Source organism: Haemorhous mexicanus, chromosome 2 (assembly GCF_027477595.1).
Source record: "Haemorhous mexicanus isolate bHaeMex1 chromosome 2, bHaeMex1.pri, whole genome shotgun sequence".
Classification (NCBI taxonomy): Eukaryota; Metazoa; Chordata; class Aves; order Passeriformes; family Fringillidae; genus Haemorhous; species Haemorhous mexicanus.
The window spans coordinates 111,462,685-111,480,277 of record NC_082342.1 but is presented as its reverse complement, the minus strand read 5'-3'; the positions used below and the strand labels follow the sequence as shown (position 1 = coordinate 111,480,277).

Sequence of the window (17,593 nt, the reverse complement as noted above, 5' to 3'; positions counted from 1 at the left end):
TTAAATTCTGGTTTAGAACATAACAAGGAAAAGCCCTGGACTGACTAGACTGAATTATTTTTTTCTATGGGATCTCTAACAGCAGTGTCATTTTTATTGACTCTGTCCTGTGGTGTCAAGGGATACCTTTCATGGTTTCTCAGTGACTGCTGGTGATAGTTGCATTGCTTAGGGCTTGGATGCATCTCCTTAGCACCTAAACCACACCTAAAACCACCCATGTGGTTCTGGGAGGTGATTGAGGTCTTCAGAATTGTGTTTCTTTTTCTCTTCCAGAGTTATTTCTGTTTCCAGATGCCAGACGGTTTCAGGAGCAATAGAAATCAAGAAAGAGATCCTATGTATTAAACAGAATATATTTGTATTCTGAAAGTGTACATCACTTTTAAATTTAAAAAAAGCCAAACATCTGAGTGGAAAAGAACATACTTTTATTATATTAGTTCATGGGTTTTTCTTTGTTTAACTAATTTAGAATTTTATAGATAAAAAAGATAAAGCACACACTTACTACATAAGGAGAATTTGTGGGTACAAAAATAATTGCATTGCCCTTGCTTTAATGACCCTTCCACACTGCAGATCAGGCAGCAGAAGATTGCTTTTTTTTTTTTTTTTTTTTTTGCATGCAAATTCCTAATTGAAATTTGTCAAAAGAGGAGAGCTGAGGTTGTCAGCAGTTGCAAAACTTGGCTTTAGGTATCTAAGAAGCAGAAGGAGGGAGGTGGTCTCTGCAGAGAAGGAAAATTACCAGAGACTCAGTGAAACAGGTCAGCAGATTTTGCTTTAAGGTGCATTGCTCTGCTGTTGGTTACAAAGAGTTCAGCAAATCTCTTTGTAAGAAATGAGAGACTGGGAGTGAATCATCTGCTCATATTCACTGTAAAGCTGAAGAGCAGGAAGGGAACAGCCTGTTTTACCCTGCTCTGTTTTCCAGTGATGATGAACACTTGTTAATCCAGCACTACTGCCAAAGTCTGAACCAGGAGTCCCCCCTGAGCCAGCCCCGAAGCCCTGCCCAGATCCTGATTTCTCTGGAGAGTGAGGAAAGAGGGGAACTGGAGAGAATCCTCGCAGACCTGGAGGAGGAAAACAGGTGGGTTATACCACCAGCTGCTGAATTTCAAGTTAAAAGTCTGCAAAACAGTGACATATTTTTAGAGATAAATTGAGTTACAAAACTGCATTTTTTTCTGACAAATAAGTAATTTCTTAGCGGGTAAATGTTGTGTCCTCTTTCCTTCCTCTTTGTTTGGTGTTGCTTGTTGCCATTTCTTTAGTCTTTCAATACAAAGTATCACATGGGTTTGTTTGTCTTCTACTATCTTCAGCTTTTATAGTACAGTCTCTTGGCATTTTCATGCTCTTTTTTCTTGCTTCTGTAAGAGCTAGGTACTTCTGCTTACATCGAGGGTTTAATGCACTAATCATTTACCTTAGACTTGTCAAGGAAATAATGCAGGAGTTGGCAGTGTCATAGATCTTCTCTCCGTGTATGTCTTCTTTGGATGGTGCTAATCAATTACAGTGGCTCCATCAGAGACTTTCTATCACGAGGGTCTGGGAGAACAGAGAAGATTGTAGGCATCAAGAATGAGGACAATGTTTCACACAGAAAGCTGTAGTAAACAAAGCTCTTGCTCACTGAACAGCAGGGAGACTTTGTTTGAAGCAAACCACAGATTTCCAACTACATAGCACATAAAGCCCAAGTACTTCCTGAAGTGAAGAAAAATCAGTATTTTGAAATAAGACATCATACTTTGCATGTTCAGGAGTGTAGCTAAGAAATATCTAGTAGCTAGTACAATACAGATGATAAGATAGCTTGGTTTTCAGGTGATGGGTGTTATTTTTTAAACAGCATTATGTAGTGAATCATGGAAGAAGGAAAAAATTGTACTGCTTTTCTTTCTGTATACAAAATAAGCTGCCTAGGAGAGAGAAGAATGACTTTTAAAGCAGACTAGTTTTTGATTAGAAAGGTAGTATATGGAAACTAGTATAACTAGATAGCTAAATAAGCTGTAAAGCCTTTCAAGAGTTCATGCCTTAGATTTCTGCATGGGCTTTATAAAATATCTGGTTTGAAGTTTGCTTGTCCTGAATTAAACTAGAGCTGTAGTCTGTAAAGTTGTTTTTCTCATTTGTACTCCTGGAGGCACAGTTATGGATGGGATGCCACCACAGGCAGCCTTGCCTTTTGTGAGTGCTCAACACAGCAGGCACAGAGAGCTCTGGCTCTGTCTCACAGCATAGAGGTCACACTGCTCTGATTTTCATTGATTATGACAAAATCTTGACTTTTGTCTCTGCAAACTGCTTTAAATAACATGTATGTAAAATGTAAGGTAGCTGCTGAAAAATGAACAGGTTCTTGTTGCCCTGGTTGCTTGTCACAGCCAGATGACCATGAGTTTATGGATGAAACACAGTTTCCTGTTTAGAAAAATAAGGTCTTCAGACAGGATCAGTCAGGAGGCATTCGTGTAACTTACCTACTTTTACAAACAGTCCTGTCCCTGTAGATTCCTATTTCATAGTCATTCTCCTCCATGGGGTTTGTGCAAACCTTTCTTGGCCATTGCCAAAGGTAGTCAGCAACCTGACACCTAATTCCTTGTGTGAACCTGCTTCCAGTGGGTGAACACATCTTCCTTCCCATGCATATCCTGAAGCACCCTCCGTGTAAACTTTTGTTAATGCCTCAGGATGAAGACATTCCTTTGTTCATAGTTGCATCTCCTGCCACTGCTGAGCTGGATGTGGTGCAGGAGTCGTCCTTTCCTGCCTGTGTTGACTTAACTCCTGTTACATACACTTGTGATAACTTCTGCTAACCCAGGTTTAGCTCTCTCTGCTGTGTCTTGTACACTTTTACTGTAAGAGTCCGGGCATGCAGTCACTTTTCTGCAGCTCCCAGGAAAGCAGCCACAAGTGATGCCTCAATTATCAAGTACCAAGAGGAAGCAGTGCTGTGATACTGGCACCTCATTGTCATTTCTCTTCTTCTTCTACTCTCTACAGTTTTCTGCTTTTTAAAAAAGCCCTTTTCTTTTTGCTTTGTCTCTTTTGAGCCATTGATTGAATTCTGACCTCCATTTGGGTTTCAGCTACAGTTTCTGGCCTCCCAAGTATTCCTATCTTGACTTGTTACTTAAATGAAAAAGACTCATTGAAATTGTAATTCTGAGGTTTTGCTTTTGGGCAGTTTAAAAGCTCTGTTGCCTTTTTTGAATTCTTCTGGAATGCATTTTCTAACTTACTAACTAACCTAGCTGTGATGTGGTTCTGACTCGGGTTTTGTCAGTTCCAAGGACCTCTTGTTAGATATTCATTATTTATCTGCTAGCATTTTAAAACCTTGGTGCTTCTGTAGCTTGCAAGTATGACTTCCTTAAATAATGTATGGCTAAGATTTGACTGCTAAATAATTTATATTTGTTAAAATGTGAGCATTTTAGAGAATATTTTCAATGGCTGAAAATGTTTTATTTGAGTTTTAGATCTTCAGGCTTGTGCTGAGTTTTGCATCACATGGAATAATGTGATAAGACCACTTCTGAATTCAATAGACAAAAAGCAATCTTGCTGTTGAAGGCATTATTACTGTATTGCAATATAAAAGAAAAATCCTGTATTGCAATATAAAAGAAAAATCCAATTATAAAACCCTCTCTAAAACTATTTCCTCACAAGTAAATGTATTTCAGAGAGAGAGAAGACATGTTTTTGTTGTCCATCTGATGCAATACATTACATAGTTTATACAGTAGGATAGGTAATACTGACTAGGATGTACTGTAGTGGCATTAAATAGAAAGCACATGGTTCTGCAGTGACAGAGTCAAAACTTTTTGCAAAGAATTAAAATACCTTCCTGCTATTTTAATGAGTCAGGAAATTGGATGTTTCCTAATAATTTAGTTGAACTGAGATCTTGTATGCAAGAGGGAGACTTCTGTCATGTTCTCTCCTCTTCCTCCCAGCTCTGAGCTGTCCTGGAACAAGAACTAAGTAAATGAGAACCTCCAGCCAGAGCTATTTGCCATTCCTTTGCTTTTCCTGACTTGCAGTGGGAGTGCAGTGGGCTGTGTGCCACCAGAGAAAGCACTGACACCCTGAATCTCAAAGCTGCCCTGTTTCAGTGTTCCTTCAAATCTGAAGACTGATGAATGGCCTCCTCACATAAGTTCTTTCTGTGTAATTGCCAACAGCAAGAAAGTGATGCATTTCTAAACATGCAGTGGCTCCTCTTGGTGTTTGTTTTGGCATTGAAGAAGGGGAACTAGATCTTCTGAGTGTGAAGCATCCTGAGTAAACACTGTCACTCTAGTGAGGGACAGGGGGTAGGTGTTTCAGTTACCATCTTTGTCTGTTTCTTCAGACCACTGATTTTCTGTTGGGAGATGAGAAATAACATGAATTCACAAATTCTCAATTGCCTTTGAGAGGACTACTCAGCAAACAGAGTCCACTAGGATTTTTGTCACCAGGCAATTAATGCTGCCAGTGATAGATGTGATACATAATTCATGCACTCTTTACTACTCAGCTCTGTAAAATTGCATAAATCAAGGTTGCTCTGCCTGCTTCCTATGTTACTTTTCTTCACAAATGCTTCAAAGTGTTGCAAGCATTGTAAATGGAATATATGGGGGTTTTCTGAATATTCTCTTACTATAGAAGGGTTCCTTTTCCCAGTGATGAGTACATGCAGCAGCATTGTTTGCTTGTTTGTAAGAGCCAGATGTCAAAGACACCCAGCCTGAGCTGTGGTGGAGGGAGGTGAGGATTCCATGTACTGCCCGTGCTTGCTCAGTTGCATTCATTTAGAGAGGAGCATGTTTGCAGCTCCCCTTTCTCTTATGTCCCATTTTATGGTGAAAGTGTCACAGAGTGCCTCTCCTCAGGACCCTGGGGGCTGTGGGCAGTGCCTTGGGTGCCTGGCTCACAGCAGCAGTCCTTTTCACCACACAGCTTAAAACTGTTCCAGAGGGAGGAACAAGGGCCACTTGTTCTCTCAGGATATTCTTGCAGCAGTTTTCAAATTCTTTCCTTCTTTTTTTAATTTTCAGGTTTTTTCCATTATGTTAATGCACCTCTTCATTGCTGTATGTTTAGATCCCAGTTATGATATTATTGGTTGTATGCACTGCACATCACATTTATGGCTCTGAAGATATGATGAATCTCAGTTCTCTTGATGGAGGACTGGGTAGCTGGACTGAAAAGGTGCAGCTAGAAAACTCAGTAATACAGGTGCACTGGGCAAACCCACATGCATCCTTGAAAATTACATTTCTTTGTGCCAAGAGTATTATATTATTTAATTACAGAACTCCCAAATCCAGACATACCTCTGGTTGGAAAATATGCAGTATCTTTCAAATTTTTTTTTTATTTGTGTAGGCTTTCAGAAAGATTTTTAATTATTTTTATCAGACATGAAAGGATTTTTATCTGAATTACTCCCTGGTCCTTACTTCTATTTCAATACCACCATTACGGGAAGGACTTCTCTACATTGATACAGGTGATAATTGCAGATTTCTTTGTAGCAAGGTATCTGATTATGTTGTAAATATGACCAAGTGCATTTATTTAGTTTCCCTTAGGGTGATGTTTTATCTTTTGCTTTACAGCACTTCAAACTTTTGAGTCTGCTGTTGATAAAGTATTGCCTACATTGTGCATCTGGGAAATTCCTCATGGGGTAGTGATAGCCCCTCTCTACAGACATGGTGAAAAGGAGGCTTAATGATCATTCCTGTAGAAACTTTAGTCAGCAATAGCACCATGTGTAATGAACATGCTGTCATCTTCATTCCTATTCCCTTTTGTATTTTTATTAATTATTCACCAGTTTGTTCAGCTAGAAGTATCAGAAGACATTAAGTCAGGCAGAAGACATAACTTACATGACAATATCTATTCCCAGTATAGATAGTGCTTTTTTCTAGATCATTTTCATGAACTTGAAACTCTGTATTTCATTTAAAAAAAATCATTTGAGAAAAAAACCTCTCTATAGTTATCCCTCTTTGTGTGGGTTTTAAGGAAAGAAATATTGAATTTTGGAACAGCCTGAAGTTAAAAATTATTAGCCCTTGCTTTTTAAGAATTTAAAATTTCTGCAGAGGAGGCATCATGTAGGTCAGACATCCCTTAGAGATTGGGTTGTGGGTGGTGCCATGGTCCCAGGTGAGGACATGTCCATCATGCAGCTGTGAGGAGCTCAGGGACCTTTGGAGAACAGTCAGTGGCTTGTCTTTGTCCTTGGCATTGCTTTCTCACTCGTGTGAAATTATGCATCCTGCTTTAGTTCTCCTTCTGGTCACAATAATGTTCTTTTAGAAGTGTTTTTTTGAGGTTTCCTAGGTGTTTCCAGACCAAACTGTCAGAGTTTATTGTGGTTTGCAGGCAGATCTGGAAAAAGGTGTCTGTTCTCACAACCTCAAATAAGAGCAAGTTTGAAAAAGTAAAATCTGGGTCACTGCTTGTGGTGAGTAAGCAGTTACCAGAGCATCGAGCCGTTTTTCCCCCTCTGGGAACCTGTAAAAGAACGTCATAGCAACAAAATCCCAGTGCAGTTTGTTAGGCTTCCCTTGCCTATGAAGTTTTTGCTACAAGTTACTATTTTTGTGGTTTTGGACTGTTACCTTTAACAAGGTTTCACTTGCTTACCTTCTGTGCTTTCCCTGCTTGGTAGATTTTTTTCTTACCTGTAGAACACTATAGATCATATTAATCTATGGAATATTTTACTGAAGAAAAATCGGAGTTTTATGGAATAAAAGAACAAGCTTAGCAGTGCCATAAAGTTACAGTAAACAGTAGCACTCTAGTAAGGACAAAGAAGATGAAAATTATAGCCCCAAAAGCCAGTGGAGTTCAGTTTAACAGACCAGGTCACTAATTCTCATCTTCAGCTGATAATTTTAGCCCTAGGCTGGAAATGCATTTGCAGATCTGAAGAGAGGAGAGTGATGTGACTTGACTGACAGCCAAGTTCTGTGTTTTGCTCTGCCTTTTTGTGTGGCTGCTTCTCTGATGTTTCTCATCTGTAAAATAGATTGACCAGCCGGGTGGCACCCACTTTGGTTTAGTGTTTGTGAGGTGCTGTGATTACTCTGAGTTCTCCTTTAGCACTAATGACCCCTGAGGTGCAGCCATGTGTGGAAGGGAACTGCTGGGAAGGATAAAGGGCTGGAAGCTGAAGGAGGGCTGAGCCCAGGACAGACCAGTCCTGGCTTTGGGAGGGTGTCTGGAGCCTCCTGCATGAGGTGCCCTGGGAGGAAATCAGCTGTGAGTTGTGGTTATGCCAAGAGCCTTTAAGCAGCTTGAACCACAGATCCATCTAATACCAGATGTGTGCAGATCCTCAAGGAGTGAGCCCACCGGTGTGTGGATTCAGGAGAGGGAAAGGCAGCTGGTGCAGGTGAGCCCTGAAAAGTGACACACATCACAACACACGAGAGGAAGCGCCTTGTCACTGCCCCGTGCAGGGCCATAAAGCTTTTTCCTCCTTGTCCCTCCCACCAGGAACCTGCAGGCAGAGTACGAGCGCTTGAAGCAGCAGCACGAGCACAAGGGTCTGTCCCCACTGCCGTCCCCCCCGGAGATGATGCCGGTGTCTCCGCAGAGCCCCCGCGACGCCGAGCTCATTGCGGAGGCCAAGCTGCTCCGCCAGCACAAGGGCCGCCTGGAGGCCAGGATGCAGATCCTGGAGGATCACAACAAACAGCTGGAATCGCAGCTGCACAGGCTGAGGCAGCTGCTGGAGCAGGTGAGTCCTCAGGCATTTCTTCTGGGTCTCTGAAGAGTGATTTTCCAAAGAGGGTGTGAAGCGTTACCAATAACAAGAACATACCAAGAAATCCTGTCTGTAGAGGCGAGTCAGAGAAAAGTACAAAATTACAAAATTGTTCTACAGGCTGCAAGGGAGAATATGGAATCGAGTTTTGGTGTTCTTATTTAGTCTTCCTTGTTTTACTCAGAATTAAAATGCATTGGCTGCATGGATGAATTTACTTAAAAACAGGCTGAAAATTGTGTGTAGCCACATTGCACTTCACAGAGAAAAGCAAGGCACAATTCTTCCCAAGAATACTTCTGGGTTTCACGTTCTCTGAACCTCAGAGAAAAGCAAACACAATTCTTACCTTATTTGCTGTGCCTGTGTTGTGCAAAAGCAGAATGCAGTATGGAGATTGTTTACCCAGAGTGATGGAGTTTTATTTCCTATCAGGGCCAAGTGTGTGTGTGTGTGTTTGTGTGTGTGTGTCAGGACTGTCGGCTGACAGTCACAAGATGCTGTGCAGTGGTGTGCAGAGTTGAGTGCTTGGCAGATTCAGGTTAGATGTAATGTAATAGAGTGTAATATAATATAGAATAATATAATAAAGTAATTAATTAGCCTTCTGATAAGATGGAGTCAGATGCATCATTCTCTCTCCCCTTGTTGGGGTTGCCTGGAATACTATAATTGTGTGAATTCATGGAATAAATAAAAATTACAGAGATATAAAGTAGTGAGCTGTTATAGCAATGTATTACTCTTTTTCTTCAATTTCAGCCACAGGCAGATGCCAAGGTGAATGGTACAACACTGTCATCTCCTTCTACCTCTTTGCAGAGGTCAGGCAGCAGTCAGCCAATGCTTCTTCGTGTAGTTGGCAGCCAGACTTCAGAAACCATGGGTAAGATAATGAAGCTCAGGTTGTCACAAAAAATCATTATCTCCCATTTTCCAGAAAAGAATCCTTAAAGACAGGAAACATTTTTCCATTTAGTTCAAATGAAATGAAGTAGATATTTGCAATGCTCTTCAATGTCATCTAGCTGTTTACACTTTGCATCTTCATTATGATTCAGGCTTTGCTTTTGATCATGATGCACCCAGTAGCTTGGATATTTTGATATTAAACACAGAGCTTGGCCAGGGCTTGACTTCTGAAAACAAATGCTGCTGAAAAGCTGACTGACTATTCTATTCAAACTGACTTTCAGTTATGAGGCATGACATGACTGATTTAAATGTACATAATATTAATTATGGCTAAGAGACTAAATGTATGATTAGTCATCCCCATGTTAAATGATGTGATCTTATTTTTAATATGTTGTGGCTCAATCAGTAGGATGGAGCTGTCTTTCACAGGCAGTGCTCATCTAGTGGCTTTTCTAAGTATCACATCAGATGTGATAATGAACATCATAAGAGTTGTGGAGTGAGGTTAAATAATAATATTCTGTAGCTGGAGGTTGGAATTATTATTTTGGTGCTTTTAGTAACTGCCATGTGGCACTTTCCTAATTTCCTGTCTGTTACAAAATTAGTAAGTATTTATTACCAAGTGGCAAGGATTTTCTGCTAGTAAAAAAGCAATCAGTCTTTTCAGCATCTTTAAGCAAATGCACTTATATTACTTCAACAAGATGATGTTTCAATTCTGATGATAATATTCAGCTTCATAGAGAGAAATTTATTTTCTGTATATTAGTGAGAGCTTTTCACTGCTATTAGTGAAAGTGTCAATGGCAGTGAGAATTTTAATGAGAGGGCACATTCTGCTGTGTCTAAAGTGCTGTTGTGGTGGGAAATGTAGCTTTTGGGGAGGCTTTTTCTTCCATTCCAAGTTTGAGCAATAATTTCAGCCTGTGACAGTATCAAAGTGAATGGGTTCTGTACAATCTGTAATTAAAAATGTGAAATAAATAGTACCTTTAGGAATGCTGAAGTTGAAATCCTGGGGGTGAGAGTACAATCACAGGTGAGAGGAATTTATGGAAAAAGTAAAAATGGACCTTTCATTATTCATATTACCAGTGAGGAAATATTTTGTTATGTATGCCATACACAGAGTAGATAAAATATATTAGTAGTGGTGTAATTTGCATCAGCTTTCTGGAGAAATGTCATGAATTTCATCACATAAAACACGTGAATTTAAATACAATTTAAAGAAAAGATAGGAAGACAGTATTTCCCAGCCATCTTATTAGAAGTCTTGTGGTTTTATATTTCATCCTTTAGTGGGACAAAATACAAAAATATACTTCTTTTCATTTGGGAATAGAATATAAAATTATTCCCATTTACCTCAAGAGACTGGAATTAATTGATTAACACAGCAGAGTCATATAATCTGCTAAACCTTTTTAAAGCAAATATTTAGAAATAACTTGAATTTATTTGCTTGGTTCAATGGAGCCAATATGTGGGAGGACAGTGAGATGCTATCAGTAGGATCATACTGAGGCTCAGCAGAGCCACACTGTTGGCAGCAGAGAGTGCAGCTTATAAAAAGAATTACTAACCAGGCTAACAAGCCACAACTAATTCAGTTTGTGAAGTGTCCTTTCACACCAGAAAGCTTTGCTTGCTAGGCTCAGAGTTTTCTGAAGCACAGCTTAAAATACTCTTGAATTGTGAAGGTAACCAGAGTGGTGGTGTAAATAATGCTGCCATGCAGCAGCCATGTGCCCAGGATTGAGGGGTCCATAATTTTTGAGAAAATACTGAGGATCTCTAGGTGTCTCAGGCAATGAGGCAAGGCAGTGGTAGCTTTTGTGTGTTTTTCTCTTTGAAATTACACCTTAGCTGGTTTTGCATTTGAAAACCCACTGCACTTTCATCTTTCTGCTTTGCTGAGGAGAGATTGCTGTGAAAGGTGTTTCACCAGCAGTGTTTTGCTAAAAGCAGGGACCCACTCAAGCCCTCATTTACAAATAGAACTTACTCCTTGTTCACTTGAAGTACACCTGGGCAAGCAGAAATGTTCTGCTTTTCTCCTCATGGAGTCCCAGTGGGAAAGTTCTTATCCTTGGCCTTTCTCCCCAGCAGGGCAGCAGCAGAGGAGGTTCTCTGAAGTGTATGAGGCAAGAGGCTGTTCTGAACTTTAATTTGTTCAGGTACCACCAGAATTTTTGAGACTCCCTTAGCTCTCTAAACCTTTTGTAGAAACACAAATGGGGAAAGCTCTTCTGGGTAAAGAGAGGAGACTGAGCTCTGAAGATATCTTTACTTCTGTCAAGTTCCTTGGCTCATGTCTTATTTTGTCCTTTACAAGGAAATGCTCGGAAAATATCATCCAAATAAGGAAAAAATTCCAAATACTGCATTTTAAATAAAAAATACAACATTTTTGAGGATTGGTAGTGTGGATTATATCAGCACTTAGGAGGACATTTGGAAATTGGTACCTGTCTTCAGTTCTTGGCCAGGACAGCAGAACCACTGCCCTTTTATTGAGATCTTTAGGGCCAGAAGCCTTTCTTCAGGCTGATAAAATCCTCAGCTTGGGTAGAAGCAGTGAGATCTCACTCTGAGTTTTCACCTTGATATTCAGCAGAGGCTGCAAGGACATTGCTTTTGCTAAGACACCTCTGTCAGTGCAATGCCTGATGTGAAAGTAACTCATGGTGTGAGTTGATTTGTGTGAGCCCAGCACCACTCAAAAGCTGAACAAACTGCAAGCAGCCTCAGCAACTATTTTTAGACCATTAATGGAATAAAAGAAGCTGATACAAAGACCATCATTTATATGAATTAAGTGCTTCTTGCAGACACTCTATCCCACTTCTTGTGCTGGAGTGGGAGGAATCACTCTTGGTCAGAAATATATCTTGTTAAACTCCCAGCCTAAATATAGGCACCCCTGAAATGCTCCTTTCATCCCTTTTTCTAGGTTTTTCACTAGCATGAAGTACCTCAACATTTAAAGAATGTAAATGTTAGCAGAAAATCAGACAGTTTCCTATTCAAATAGGGCACCACATGTTAGAATAAAGGGCCATTAAGTCATTTTCAAAAGAAGTATGTAACTCAGTTATTACAGCAGGCAAAATTGCTTTTGTGTTTTAATAGAGATAAAAGACATCTATTAAAAAAGGAGAATCTCACTTGAAGTATATACTTTAGGTTTTTTTTTTTTCCAAGATGCTTTATTTATATTGGAGGCCAGGATCTGCATTAAAAACAACATATGGATTTCAGTTATATGAAACCATGAGCAAAAAAAACCCAGTAAAAATAAAATGTATTGAATTTCCCATTAAGCTGCTGCCCTATAATCAGGTTATAGAAATTATTCAGAGGGAGAGATGTATTTCGCTTTATTAAACTGCTGCTAAAGCCTTTTACAGTACAATTGAGTGTTCTGGGAGCGCCAATCTGATGCAATTAAACTGTCAGAAATATTAATACTGATGCAGATGAGAATCTGGGTTTCTACTGATTTGCACAGCTAGGCAAAGCAGTGCCAACATGAACCCAGCCCTATTAGAAAGCTTCTCAACAGCAGCACTCACAACAGCAATTTCTTTTTCCAATAATAGAATAAGAGAAGCTGAAACGACGAGTGTCATTTATGGAACTGGATGTTCCTAGCAGACATTTTACCCTACTTCTTTTGCCAGAGTCAATTTCTTAAATCCCTTTTTATGAATTAAAATAGTGTTAATTGTCTCAAATTCCTCATTTCGTTTCCCTTAGATCCTTATAAAGAAAGAGAACAGTAAGAGTCAACAAAATTCACCTTTGGAATTTTTATTGTACACTAAGCAGAGCATGGTGTCTGAGTGAACAGCCTTAGCTTTGAGGAGGACTTGGGCAAAACAAACTGTTAGCACAGGCTCTCATGCAGTGGTGTGGGTTTGCTTTGCAGGTGAGGATGAGCTGCTCAGCCCTCCCCAGGACACAAGCACAGGTTTGGAGGAAGTGATGGAGCAGCTCAACAACTCCTTCCCCAGCTCCAGAGGTGAGCGCTGCTGCCTGTGGCAGATGAGAGGGAAGAATATAAAAGTGTTTTCTGTTCCTTGATGTTTTCAGGGGGTTGTGTTTTGGTATCAGGCTTTTTGCTGCTCTTTGTTTTCATTTCAACAATAGCTGTAGGGAAACCTGTCTGGTTTAGAGTGGAGGAGCAGCCTGTTCCTCCTTACCCTGAGCTACCTCCACAGGTAGCCCTTGTGGATGAGACAATGTCTTTGTGATACTCTTTCTTCCCCAAGCATTTTCTTTGCTTCCTTTTTGCCGTGTTCCTTTTTTCACAGCTTTCCTTCTGTCCTTATCCTTCTCCAAGACTGTGGTTTGAAATAGAGTTCTAAGTCAAAATTCTCAACCATGTAGCCCTCAGGTCCAGAGGCAAGAAGGGAAAACGAGTGGGGGGCTTGTTTGTGCAGCATAGGCTGCACTTGTTCATACAGCCACAGCCTGTCTTCCAGTGTTTCCATTTCTCTCATTCCTGTTTTTTGCTAAAAATAGGCTTTTGTGTAACCAGAATTTATTTGTGCAACCTTTAAGCTCTTTTCTGAGCCCAGAAGAAAAGAAAAGAAATTTTTTTCTTTCTGCTGCCAAGAAAAATGGCTGAGATTCCTAGCAGGAGATGGGAAGTTTGGGATATTGGCTGTTGCTGTGAAAGAGGCTCAACTACTTGGCCAGAGAAAGCCCTGGTATTGCCAGCCTGATAAGTGGATTTCAGGGGGCATAGACTTCCTGCAGGGCCCTTGCACAAGTTTCACACATCACTCAGGGGCTCTTCTTTAGGAGATAAATGCTTTAACCATTGTACTAAACTTTCGGTGGAGTCAGGATGGAAAGCAAAGGATGGAGTCAGGTTTTCTCCATCCTTTGCTTTCTAAGCAAGTTTGGCTCTCACCAGAAACCATCTGTCAGCAGCGGGATAAAAGTCAATATAACCTGTATAAGATCTCAAAATATAGATCAAAGGATGGAATCATTTAGAAAGATACCATTAAATAAAGTCTAATACAATAAATTGTCAACTGTGCACATCTCCACCTCAACATTATTTAAAAAAGTCTTATGTCCAGCCCTTGTTTTGCCTAGATAATTGCTATGAGGGACAGCAGATTAAAAGTCTTCCTAATATTGCTATGTAGATTGAAATGGACTTATTTTTAAAGTTGCTTTGTGCAGAAGGTACACAGTGTTTTCTTATTAGTGTAAATATGCTGTACATAGATCTTGCATAGTCACATGTAGGTATCCCATGTGTAAAAATATTCACCAAATGTGATAGCTAAGCTGTATTCATAGGCCATGACACTGGCAGTGTTTCTTTTTAAAAACAAGCTTAATTTTCAGTGAAATAGGAGCAATTTATGAAACTAAATTTAATGAGATATTTGAAATAGAGTGGTTCATTTCTGTCTAGAATAAATAGGTAGAGGTCAGTCTGTTAGACATCACCTTCTGCTCACTGAGAATCGAAAATGTTTCTTTATCTTATTAGTGAAAAATACAAAGCTTCATGCAATAAACTCAGAGAATATAAAATCTAGCAGGAAAAAGAAGTGAAATGGATAAGATCAGATAATATTTTAATTTTGTAAATTAAGCTGTAGCTTTTGATTTTCATTCTCAGGGTGCAAAATGCAGTCATTTGGCTATAGAGAAAGCATTATTTTTAAGTATTACTTATTTTGTTTCTTCATTCAGTAACTGTCTTGAAAACATAGTAGATGATCACAAGCATCCACAAAAGGTATTGCAGCTTCTGTTCTTCCCTGTGTGACTAGCAGCCATGGAGAGCAAAAATACTCTCTAGCTGGATGCAGGGCTGTGAGTGAGGAGGGGGCACAGCCTTTGACATGAGACCCCTCAGCCAAGCCATGAGAGGAGCTCCTGGTGCAGCAGAGGAGCAGGCACAGCCCGGCAGAGCCAGGCTTCCCACAGGACTTTGCTTTTAGGTCTTGGCCAAGGCACTGCCAGGCTGAGCCAGAATCTGCCTCTTCCTCTCCCTTGGGCTACACAAAAAGATTAGTCCAGCTGGGAGAGAAACTTGTTCCATTTTTTGGGAATTGTACCAGGTTTTGGCTAAAGAGATTAGGACTTCAATTACGTTTCTCTGTTCTGCATATATCTTTTGATGTATTTGCATGAATTCCAGGTTAGTGTAATTCCTTTGGCTGAGGTATAGGAATGGTCAGGCTCTCTGTAAGAAATAGTTTGTCCTAAAGCCAGTGCAAGTGGATTTCCATTCATTGGTTGATAGAGGCTGCTGAGAGCTCATGTAAATTTCTGTTACTGAAGTTTTCTTCTATTCCCAGTTTAATAATTCAGTTATATTCAACTGATACCTGCATACACAAAGTTTACATCTGACATCTGATGTGCTGCAGCCTCCTGCAGACTTTCAGTGTGACATGGGAGATGCTGTGGTCAGTCAGATTCCACTGGCATCAGGCATCTCTGCTTTAACATTTTCAAGATTGCAGGAAGAAGAAAAGGAAGCAGAGTTGATTGGTTTCAGCCAACTCCTGAATCAGGAGCCTTTTAGCTGTTGAGAGGTGTAATCTGTATCTCAGATTTCTAATCTTTAACAGGAGATCAAAGTGCAGTTGCAGAAGAGTGAAAGCAGTTTGGCAGAGCAGCCTGAGAAGACAGCATAGTGTTAAGGATTCAGGCATGGTGCAAGTGAAATTTCGTTTCTTTCCAGTACAAGTTGCATTGAATCTCAGGTTACAGGTGTTAAGTAGATGTTCAGGAACAGGAGAATAAACTCAAACAAGCAATAGCACATATCTATAAACAATACTTTTTGTTATATTGCTTCTTATTAAGTAGAATGCATTAATTGTCAGATAGCAGAAATGCAGTTGTCCCAGTCTGCCATTCAGAAATAGATTGGGATAGAGGAGCTGAGGGAGCTGGGGTTGTTCACCCTGGAGAAAAGGAGGCTCAGGGAAGACCTTGTCACTCTGCAAGTATCTAAAAGGGGGTTGAAGCAAGGTGAGGCAAGGTCTGTTCTCCCAAGTGTCAAGCACCTAGGACAAGGTGAAATGGCCTTAAGTTGTGCCAGGAGAGGTTTATATTGGATATTAGGGAAATGTCTTCAGGGAAAGGGTTGTCAAGCACTGGAACAGGCTGCCCAGGGAAGTGTTGGATCGACAGCCATGGATGTATTTAAAAGACATGTAGATGTAGTACCTGAGGACTTGGATTGGGGTGGGGCTCAGCAGTGCTGGGTTAACAGTTCCACTCAATGGTCTTAAAAGTCCTTTCCAACCTTAATGATTTTATGAAAAAATGTTTTCTTTGTGGCCTGTAAAAATAAGTGTGTTAAATTTCAAGCTAAATATCAGCATGTCACAGCAGAGGGATAGGGAGTGGCAGGCCTTTTGAATCAAGGACATAATTCTGGGTGTCCTGTTGCTATTAGAATAACAACTTGGAGGAGTTCAGAACAATATGACAAAAGCAAACAGGATTTTGAAGGCTTTGGTTGTGAGAAAAGTTCAGAGCTGAAAAAGCAGTGAAGAGAGAAAAGGACTGAATTTCTGTGCTTGGGTGCACAGATGTGTAGTTGAGCATCACAGACATATTTAACCTAAATATTGTCAAAAGCACCTGAAGGTAAGACTTGCTCAGATTGGGAAATAGTTTACTAAAGCAAATAGTGACTCTTATTTTGGAATTCTGAAACAAGGCAATAAAAATCCATAGTGATTGTCGCTCACCTGGAGAGAGATTCCTTAAGATTATATTTTTCAAGCTTTTGCTGCACAAAGTTGTTTATAAAAGGTCATCAAGGCTTCATGACATCATTTTAAATGTATTTTAGAGAAACAAGTGCAAAACAGATTGTGTCATGGACCTGCACGAGCAGACCTCAGATGCAACAACTTATGTACCTTACACCTTTTATAGGGTTTTTCATTTGCTTGTTTCTTCAGTTCAACCTTCTGGCAGTTCTTGGCATTTCCTAAGGAGAACAGGATTTTCCTCCTCCTTGCACAGCTGGCTGTTGGTGCCAAAAGCTGTTTAATTTCAGGAGAGAGAAATTCTGCTGAATACCTGATGATTGCTGTCCTTAAGGAATTTTTCTTTCCTTTTAATCTAAAAGGTTTCCCATCCACTCCTCTTTCACTTTGCTGCTCCCAGCAAATTCACAACTGCTGCAGCTGCTTCAAACAGCTGCTATGCTAACTCAAAACAGATGTCAAAGCCAGAGGTCTGACATTTAGTGGAAATCTACCATTAAATGCCACCTCAGTGGTTTATTTGACCCTGCTCAATAATGGGCCACAGAGGAAAACATTTTCACGCCGTGTTTGTGCCCAAACTAGTAAATCTCCAGGGAATTGGTTCACAGTTAGAAAGTAAGATTGGCAGGATTTTCAAAGCCAAATTCATCTCTCCTGCAGCACTCAGGGTGAACAAGTTGCACCACTTCAGGTGGCTCTCTTGGTGGACCAGGCTGAGTTTTGCAGTTATGGTTTCAAGGCAAATGCATTCTGTGAATGAAGCTCAGAGAGGTATTTAAGGGCAGAAGTTCTTGAACTAACTGAAGCTGGAGAAAGAGCTTCACAGATTTGCAATGCTGGGCCCCTGCTGGGAGATAATGAAGAAGTGGGAGCCAAAACTGATTAGAAATGAGACCATCATGGCTTAAAAGAACTAAGAGGCCATGACATAATGTGAGAACATTTAGACAGAGACTGGTCCTCACAATTTGGCATGGTATTGCTTAACACAGTTGTGGTGTGGTGCAGTGAAATTACAAGATCCCACAGCAATAAATAAATGGCACTAAGAATAGCATCCTTTTTTAGGAGGTTTATTTTT

The 17,593-nt window shown here is 40.2% G+C and overlaps 1 protein-coding gene across 13 annotated transcripts in view; it reads left to right on the top strand.

The window, feature by feature from the left end:
• The window catches only part of DMD (dystrophin), a 979,946-nt gene that overhangs the window by 950,399 nt on the left and 11,954 nt on the right, over positions 1-17,593 (top strand). For 12 of the 13 annotated variants that reach the window (XM_059839938.1, XM_059839941.1, XM_059839940.1 and 9 more), the window contains 4 exons: positions 938-1,096; positions 7,546-7,789; positions 8,579-8,702; positions 12,672-12,764. In XM_059839938.1, coding sequence (XP_059695921.1) covers positions 938-1,096; positions 7,546-7,789; positions 8,579-8,702; positions 12,672-12,764 — 620 coding nt within the window. The remainder of the gene's footprint in view (positions 1-937; positions 1,097-7,545; positions 7,790-8,578; positions 8,703-12,671; positions 12,765-17,593) is intronic. The other variant, XM_059839939.1, reaches the window with a different exon arrangement.